This window comes from Perissodus microlepis, chromosome 13, assembly GCF_051167445.1.
Source record: "Perissodus microlepis isolate ML-2025 ecotype Zambia chromosome 13, ASM5116744v1, whole genome shotgun sequence".
NCBI lineage: Eukaryota > Metazoa > Chordata > Actinopteri > Cichliformes > Cichlidae > Perissodus > Perissodus microlepis.
In genome coordinates, this window is record NC_140473.1 from 14,653,814 (window position 1) to 14,663,159 (window position 9,346).

The 9,346-nt window shown below is 39.9% G+C and overlaps 1 protein-coding gene across 1 annotated transcript; it reads left to right on the forward strand.

Annotated features, from left to right (window-relative positions):
• The first annotated feature begins 814 nt into the window (after nucleotides 1–814).
• On the forward strand, nucleotides 815–9,119 carry LOC146374877 (uncharacterized). The gene is made up of 10 exons (XM_084949213.1): nucleotides 815–1,119; nucleotides 1,681–1,816; nucleotides 1,903–2,013; nucleotides 3,080–3,212; nucleotides 3,809–3,987; nucleotides 4,171–4,244; nucleotides 4,423–4,585; nucleotides 4,659–4,741; nucleotides 6,068–6,258; nucleotides 7,750–9,119. The coding sequence occupies exons 1-10, from the start codon at nucleotides 999–1,001 to the stop codon at nucleotides 8,236–8,238; spliced, it is 1,680 nt and encodes a 559-aa protein (XP_084805339.1). The 5' UTR covers nucleotides 815–998; the 3' UTR covers nucleotides 8,239–9,119.
• Nucleotides 9,120–9,346: the final 227 nt, after the last annotated feature.

Here is a 9,346-nt window from a genome sequence, read left to right on the forward strand (position 1 = left end):
GTTCCCCAGGCCACTTTCAGTTTACTAGAGGTGGGCGGGGCCATCCAAATATCGGATGATCGGATCAATATGTTGTTTCTATCCTCTAAGTCAGGTACTCTGGCATACAGGGCATTTTCCCAATAGGCCGATGCACTTTTCGGCCGATGGGTCGGCCTGAAGAGCCACCCAGTGGATACAAGCACTTACAGCCCATTCCCTCCTCTACCTTTGCTGCACACTCATGCAGCTTGTAGAAAAGGTTCAGTGTGGAAGAAGTGGGTAAAAGGTGAAGCTGGAAAGCTGAGATAAAACAATGAAAAAAAAAGAAAAAGAAATGCAGCCCAATGTGTCAAATTAACCAACATGCTAACTATCTGGGCTGCTGCACCATGAACAGTAGTACCAGCAACAACTAGTAACCAGGCCTCATAGTCACAGGAGGCTGATCCTGATGCACCATCTGTGGAGAAGTGAGGAAGAGATGGAGGAAGACTAAATTAACACAAGAAAACAGATGAAGGGACATAGTTAGGAAGGGAGGTATTCAAAGAGTCAGGAAAAATGAATGGCTACTTTGACTATTATTTTTATTTATTTTTTAAGAAATCGTGAAATAGGATCATCTATGATTTATTTTCAAAACGACATTCTGCTTTCCCCCACATAAGCTGTCATTATGGTTTTAAAGTATTGGTACTGGTATTAGTAATAGTTGGTAACGCGGCACAGCACAGCGCTACTGCTTACTTTGGAGGCATCATGGTATTTATAGCGACCACGTGCTTTGGGCAAAGCGCGGCCACGTGACACCTTGCAACCAATGGGGTGTCCAGGGCGTGGATTGTCTCAATCAGTTTGACACAGTGAAAGATCTCGGTTGCTTTGTAGCGATACATGAGATCCCTTCTCACTTTACCTTATGATGTTGTAGCGCCGCTTCCCAGGAGTTGATTTTGCTTCCTTTGCAGTTTCTGTCGGTGGTAACATTAGAAGGTGGCCTCCGTGTACCCATCATAATGCATCCGATGCCCGTGTCCTCCGCCAGCGGTGGAGACATATTTGATTGTATACAGAGAGGAAATATTGAAGAGTGTATACACTTCGTTCAGAGTAACCGATCTATACTCAAGCAAAAAGGTAAGCTAGGAAGAGATACAGTGCAAACTTAAGATCTGGCTTTTTATAAAGGTCATTATTCAACCTTATCGCGACGGGATTTCTCGAGTTCCTCATTTTAATGCGAGAAAACTGCTAAAACATTAGTTAGAAAGAGAACGTTTATACCCACTTTATGCTGTTTGCCATGCCTGGCTTTAGAACTTGGGAATAATGTGCAAATGTGCCACCGGGAGTTAACTATAGTTTTACCGGATGCTATTGTATATTTGATCATTTTCTGGTCTCTCTTGGTTTGATTTTGCCACAATGCCAAAAAGAAACCTAACTCTGCTGCAGCTCTTCTGTGAGATGGTCTGGCACAGATCCTGTGATGAAGAGATGGACAGATCCTGTGACAACATAGCACAAAGTCACATTGTGCTGAACTACTACAACCCCCAAACTTGAGAGGGCTATCAGCGTCAACAGGCTGACAGTCGATGCATTTATGCCAGTCTCATATTGTTAGTCAAAGTCAGGGTTGAAGGTCAGTGTCATCAAGCTTGACTGTGTAATGTAAATGCGTTTCTCATCATTCAGGTTGGGGTGGCTTTACCCCACTCCACTATGCTGCTCTGCATGGTAACCGAGCCTTGGTCGACCTTTTCCTTAGTGCAGGAGCTGATCCTAACCTGACATGTGATGCAGGACAGACAGCTTTTCATTTTGCCTGCAGGTGAGCAGCAGCTGCATATTTAGTTAAAGCCTGGATTTTCAAGGTGAGAGCTTGATTTGAGCTTGTGCACTTTGTACTACTATCAGGCAAGGGAACATCTACATCATACATCAAATGATGCAGTACGGGGCCGATTTACGTCTCATAGACCTACAGGGAAAAACATCACTGCACCATGCGGTCACTGGGGGGAGCATGTAAGTGGATGAAACATTGTATCACAAACTTAGTCGTTTTTGCCATGGGCTACTACACAGTTATATATACAGTGCTATGCAAAAGCCCTGAACCACTCCTAATTTCTTTATATTTTGCTATAAGAATGGGAAATAGGTGCAGTGATCTATTGATACATGTATAAACATAAATAGAAATAGAAATACAGTATATAAGGTTGACATAGAGGATGTACAGTTCTAATAAGTTTCAAAGTCATTAGGATTTCCTTTATTCTTCAACACAGCCTGAACTCTCTTAGACAAGCTTTCTTGTGATTTCTTTAAGATGACTTCAGGAATTGTTCTTCAGGCTTCTTGAAGGACATTCAAAGCTCTTCCTTAAATCTTGTCTGCCTTTACTCCCATTTTCTGTCAAAATAATTCCACACCGCTTTAATAAGAAGGTCCAGGCTTTGGTGAACCCAATCCACTGATAGTCTTTTACTATATGTGTTCCTATCCAGGTATGCTTTTACTACACTGGCAGGGTGTTTGGGATCATTGTCACAATGAAAAAAGAAGCTGTTGACAGTCAGTTACTGTCCAGATGGTATTGCATGGTGGATGAAAATCCTACCGTACTTTTCTGCATTCATAATTTTTACAAGAATCCCAGCACCACTGGCTGAAATGCAGTCCCAAGCCATGAAAGAGCCTCTGCCAGTTTTACAGATGGCTGTAGACACTCACTGTATGTATACTGATTTGAACATAAATAGATAGAACTAAAATTTCCAAATTTGCATTGATCACTCCAAAAAAACAAACAAGCTGTTGGACTGATTTTTAGTCCAGGTCAGCGTTAAGGGGGTTAACAGACAGAACATTCCTGTATGTCCTGAACAGAAAATGAGTGCAAAAGCAGCCAAAATTCAATTAAAACAAAAACAAAAACCCTCCAGAAAGCCTGGAGAACTATTGCTCAAGACATTTATAAAAATGAGAAGAAAGTCTGGCTTCTTGGAAGGAAAGTATAAAGAAATGTGGGGTGACTTTTGCAAAGTACTGTATTATGCATGCACTAACTGTTAGTTGTTTTTCCCAGCATTGCAGTGCACTATTTGTGGGAGACAGGAATGTTTAGGTTCACAGACACAGACATGTACCAGGTGACTCCCCTTCACCTGGCTGCATCCACAGGAAACACAGAAGTTATTCGGTATTTGCTCAAGGACCAGGTATGATACAGTTTTCACTGTCTGCCTCTTTCACCCTCTTTAGTTGTGCAACAGTATTATTACACAGTAATACACAAGATAATGCCCAATCTAAAAGTTTTAATAAAAATGTTGAGTCAAATATATATTATGTAAAAGCTGCCGGGATGACGAAAGTCATCATACAAAAATGTACTGTGACTTTACGCTTTAGTCAACTTTTGATCTTTGTGCTTCTTTAACCCAAACATTTAGAGTATGGATTATTAATAATGTAAATAGTGTGATTGGTTGTCTCTCACTCTGTGTGTTGCATGTAACACACAGAGTATATATTTGCATGATGAACGCATGGTTTCAACTTGCATTTTGGGGATGGAGCATTGAAGTGTAGTCACTGACTGTTTTCAAGAGCCTGAGCAGTGATTTCCACCAATGCCTGTACCTGTTTTAATGCGTCTGAAAATAATAGGCATTCTGTTGATGTTTTTATCTTTTTCACTTTTTTTGCAAATATTTGTTTTTTCTTCTTTTTACTTTTCCACTTTTAAACTGTTTAAAATGTAAACTAAGGCTTAAATTATGTAAATTTTCTGGGATTTGCAAATATGTTTCAGAGGTGTGCTGTGGATGCAGTTGACCAGCAGGGTGCGACAGCGCTTCACGTCGCAGCAGAGAGGGGTGGAGTGGAAGTGTGCTGGATACTACTGCAGAGAACAGGGTGCGGGATGCTCCATCAGAAGAATCATAGCGGCCTGACACCACTGGATCTCAGCAAACAGGGCAAAACATTTAGGTGAATCTGCTGCTTCCAGAAATATGTGACACCCCCACCCCCCTCATAAAACTAGAAGGATGCTGCATTTCATTCTAGCATCCTTTGGTACCTATGAAATATCCAGTATGTTTGCTTTTCCTGATTCGATCTTTCTCTTGGGATTATGATGCTGATTATTACTCTGCTGTATTTTTTCTCTAGACATCAGCAACTCACCAAACTACTGAGTCGGTACATTAATGAGCCAATACACCACAAGCCCAGAGAGTCTCATGGTACATTTGGCTCTGTATATGAGCTCTATTCATTCATTTTACAATAAAAACACAAAGATAATAATTGCAAAGCAGTTCATGTTACAGCTCTGAAATTGGATTTTTTTTTAGATGTTTTATGCTGAATGTGATCATATAAACAGGTAAAAGGGTGTTTTGTGTTCTTCTTTCTTAACAGTTTTATACTACTGGACACTGTTTTTTCCATCGCTGAGTGGAGCTGCCATCCTGCTGATTGCAGCCATGTTGGGAGGCTATGGGGGTTTAATCTGTGGTTTGCTCTTCCCATGGCTTGCCAGAAGCATTTTCACACAATACCACCGCATGACCACATACCAAAGGTTTGGCAAAAATTGCATATAAATAATCATCCTTTACTGCTATTATATCACATAGCATATGTCTTCTTTCTAGGTTACCTAACCCGATCTACTTGGGAACCCTCATTGCTGGTTTGATCCATTCTCTGCTCTGCTTCTATGGAAAAATGATGCCTAATATCCTTTTAAAAAGCTAGCATATATTAGGTCTTTTGCTCATACATATTTCTTGATAATTCAGCTTTTCACACGCCTACGTTAGCTGAGCTGTGAGTCTTGGAGGAGTTCAGCACAATTGTTCAACTGGATGCATGGATGAACACATCAGAATCATACACTATTTATGACAAAATAGAATGCCACTGTATGATGAAGTGACTACATTTTATATTCAAATAGTCACATATGGAGATGTGTAGGATAGAGGGGACCTTTGTTTAATCTAATCTTGGAGAGAGTGAGGACAATAGTGAGCAAGGCATTGTTGAGGTGTGTGGTAGGAGTGACAGATGGGTTGAAGATGGAGGTGGGATTACATCAGGGATCAGCTTTGAGCCCCTTCTCCTTTGCACTGGTGATGAACAGGTTGACAGATAAGGTCAGGCAGCAGTCTCCGTGGACGATGATGTTTGCAGACGATATTGTGATTGTGAGTCTGGAGTCTGAAGAGCTGTGGATGTGCTCTGGAGAGAAGAGGAATGGAAGTCATTAGAAGCAAGACAGAATACATGTGTGAATGAGAGGGAGGCAGGTGTAACAGTGAAGTTGCGAGGAGTAGAGGTAGTGAAAGTTTAAGTACCTGGGGGTCAACCATCCAAAGCATTGGGTGTAATCAAAGTGAACAGGGTTATTTGTGACAGATGGAGTCATAGGGAAAGTATACAAGATGGTAGTGAGAACTGCTGTGATGTATTATTTGTGGATGGTGGCGCTGACAAAAATACAGGTGGGGGAGATGAAGATGCTAAGAGTTTGGTGGAAGTGACCAGGAGGGACAGGATTAGAAAAGAGTATGAGCAGTTTGGAGACAAAGTTAGAGATACAAGGCTGAGATGGAGGGATAGTGGATACACTGGGCGAAGGATGCTAAATATGGGCAGCGAGGAAGACCATGGGAGAGATTCACAGATGTAGCGGAGAAGGACATGCAGAGGGTTGAAGGAAAAGAGGATAGGGATATGGTGATATGGAGGCAGGTGTGGCGAAGAAGAAGTCAAAACTCAACTTCACTGCAACATTATAAATCACTCGAAAACAAAAAAATGATGTAACTCAGGGAAAAGATGAAAATGTAACCATATTTACCATTTTGAATTGGTTACACTAATCTTTGGTTACTGACTGTTACATTTTTCACATTTTCATATATATACATTTTACAATTTTATATGAATTCCAGCAAACATTGATGTAAACTGCAACTAGTTTATTTGGTATTCTACAGAGTCTGTTTAAATGTATGTTAAATGTGCTATTAAAATTTTTATCCTTAATGTTGTGAATGTGTGTGGCCAACCAGTAGTTTAACCCAGGTGTCGATGGTCCACTTTTCCATACTCCTTGGGTTATTCTGTAAGGTTCTGACACAAGACCCTGGGACACTAGACAGAGCAGAATCAGATCCTCGGTTCTCTTGTATCGCTGATCTGGTGGAGAAGAACCAGAGCCCACAAAGGTTCTGTCCATACTGTGAGGTGAGACATTCATATGGGCATGTTGGTAACTTGTTTTACATACCACACCTTTAGATCTAGAAATTTATACATAGCCTTTCTGCTAATTGTAACTCCCCTCACATTAGAAAAGGTCTTCACGCACATGTGTTAAGACCACAGATATCAGAGCTGCCAGGTAATATATGCAGGGATTTGGTAGGTGGGGGAACCCTAAGATCTGGTGTTGCAGTGAGGTGAGAGGAAAAGAATCATTTTGTAATAAGTCACATAATGACTTGATTTGTGAGATCTGATATATTTTTCTTTGTCTACAGGCTGTGACATGTAGTGCTACTCAAGTATTCACTGTTTCCTGTGGATTTAGCAAAAAGAAAAAATTGAACAAGATACATTAGCACATAGATTCCAGATTCAGACAGCCTAAAGCTAGTATAAAAGGTAGAATTTAGTAAGTGAATTTAATCAGCATCATCACCATCTGCTCTGGATGTCTCCTTACAACACCATAGATTGATGTAGACTTCACCACAGTACTGAAGCTATCTAGTTTAGAAAGACTAAACTGACTAGTAGTAGTATTAGTATACTTCAGTTTTGTTGCCTATTTTCGTCTGCTCCCTTATTAACAAATATCACCACACCACATGTTTGATTTCTATGCCAGATGCTCTTCCTGATGGAATCAAAAATGGCTTTGTGTCTCCTCCTGGGATCAAGCCGCGGATGTTTTGCTTGTTAGGCAAATCTGTAACCACAGCTCTATTGAGCCCCTCAGTAACACATCATGTATAGAGCCAATATCTGATTAAAAACTGTTAAATGAAATAGGACTTTATATGCAAGATTTAAATTTCCAGATTATAAAATTTAACTCGCTGAATCAAAGTTCTTGCTTTGAAATGAATCTGTCATCTTTCTCATCCTTCTTCCGTACAGCTTGTGTCACACATATACTTTTTTTTTCTGGGATGAAAAATGTAAATTAGTTGAATATTACCTAGCAGACACATTTTTTTGAGTGGCCTTATGTGGGTCATTAGAAAGAATGCAGGTTTAAAGCCCTGTCCATTTTTTTTGGTAAAGTCTATACATTGATTGATTGATTGATTGAATCTTTATTTTGAACATGTTGAAAAAGTACAACAAAATAGAATTAAAAGAGACAAATGAACAAAGCAAAACAAAAGGAAAACGAGCAACCACAACTCCAAATAACGTTCATGTTCAAAAAGGAGCAGGAAGAAGCATAAGCTTATTTAATCCCACCCCTTTTCCACTATCTAGTATCAATAGACTACAGAAATACCTCCTTGCAATTACATTATATGTTATGTGTAATTTTTTTTTTTTTTAATATATATACATATATGTTTCTATCTATCCATACATACGTATATACACATACGCACATATACACATTTTCAATAACCCCATTAACACCTCAAGGATACATAAAAATGCATTACTTCTTTCTAATATTTTGATGACCTTCTCCTGTCTTTATCACAGCTCTTTCAGCCTGACTACACTAAACACTGCAAGCTGTGTGAAATGTGCATTAAAGACTACGACCATCACTGCCTTTTCCTCAACCGGTGCATTGGCCGAGGTAACCACCGCCTGTTCCTGGTCTTCATCCTCTCCATGGTGGCTGCCCACCTTCTTTTTGTTGCCACAGGAATAAGTTACCTGTACAGCAAGATGCCTGGAGGCAGCCACAGCTTCTCATTGTGGCTCACATTGTTAGGAGAGGATTTCTGGGTTGTTGTCATGATGATCATGAATGGACTGACACTCATCTGGGAGGTGTGGCTTCTGACTGAGCAGTTTGATGCTGTCGCCACTGGAACAACCACCTACTTTAAACAATGCGAAAACGCCGCACTACAGCGGTCACTAGCACAGCGCTGGGCGATAGTGCTGTCATTTCTGATGGAGGGTCGGAGACGGGTGGGCAGCAGACAAGCCAGAGAGGACAAAACTGCCATAGACATTTAAAACTGTCACTCTGACCTTTGTGCAGCTTATTTGAAAACATTTCCAGTATTGCTCAAGTACAAATACTCACTCTTAGTTCCTCTGTGTAAGGTGGTTTGTGATAATGTCCTTTTTAGATTCAGTAACTTTAATGCCATATCTTGTACTTGATTTTAGTATATCTAATATATTTTGATATTAAATAAGCTATAGAGTAGATTTGCCAGGACAATAGTTCACAAAGTGACTTGCAGGGTATCTACCACAAATGTAGACATTCGCCTAGTTTTTAGAGACCTCACTGAAAACTCATACTTTAAGAAACAGTGTTTTTATTTTCTCGTTGTTTTATATTGTTTGTGTAAAGTACTCAATATTTCTGATACTGTGTTTTAGCAGCGAGCGTCTACATGAAAGCCTGTGTTTATACTCGTTTTTGTATCCCAGTAATCATTTTTAAATGTCATTGCTGCTCTAAATAAACTTTTGTTACGGTGTACTGTAAAACATACAACTGATCAAAGTTTACTGTGTTTTCATAAAATTAGCAAGTCCAGTGATTAGCTGGAGATAATGGTTAACAACAGACGACCCAAAAGACTTTCTTCCCAACCTAATGTCGTTACCTCTCTAACCTGCTCCGAGTCATTTGTGCCATGACACTTCCTCTGCTCTCATTAATGGGATATGCTTTTTTCATGCCTTCAATTACACACACTCATTTCCTATGTGTCCCTCAGGACTGTATTTCTAGATTATAGATGATATTCCACACACCCCAGAGGCTGGTGTGTCTGGTCTGTGTGAGTGGCCATGTCGTGTGACATAATTCAGTGTCTGCTGTACTGCTGCTTGTACATATGGAGTGATCAAGTTGATCACATAAAGGCTTTTTAAACTTCTGTATTCTCTTGTCTTGATTTCCTCTCCAGCTGGTTACCACTTGATATCCCGATTTATTTTATTTATACTGACGATGTTTTTATGCTGTAAGAAAATATGTTTCACACAATTTTCTGACCTGGCATCACCCCCTTGATTTACATATTGGAAAAGCATTTACAGCGCTTTATTTTGCTGTCTTGTTAGTGATATGAGCAGTACAGTGATGCCATTTAAAGGAGAAACT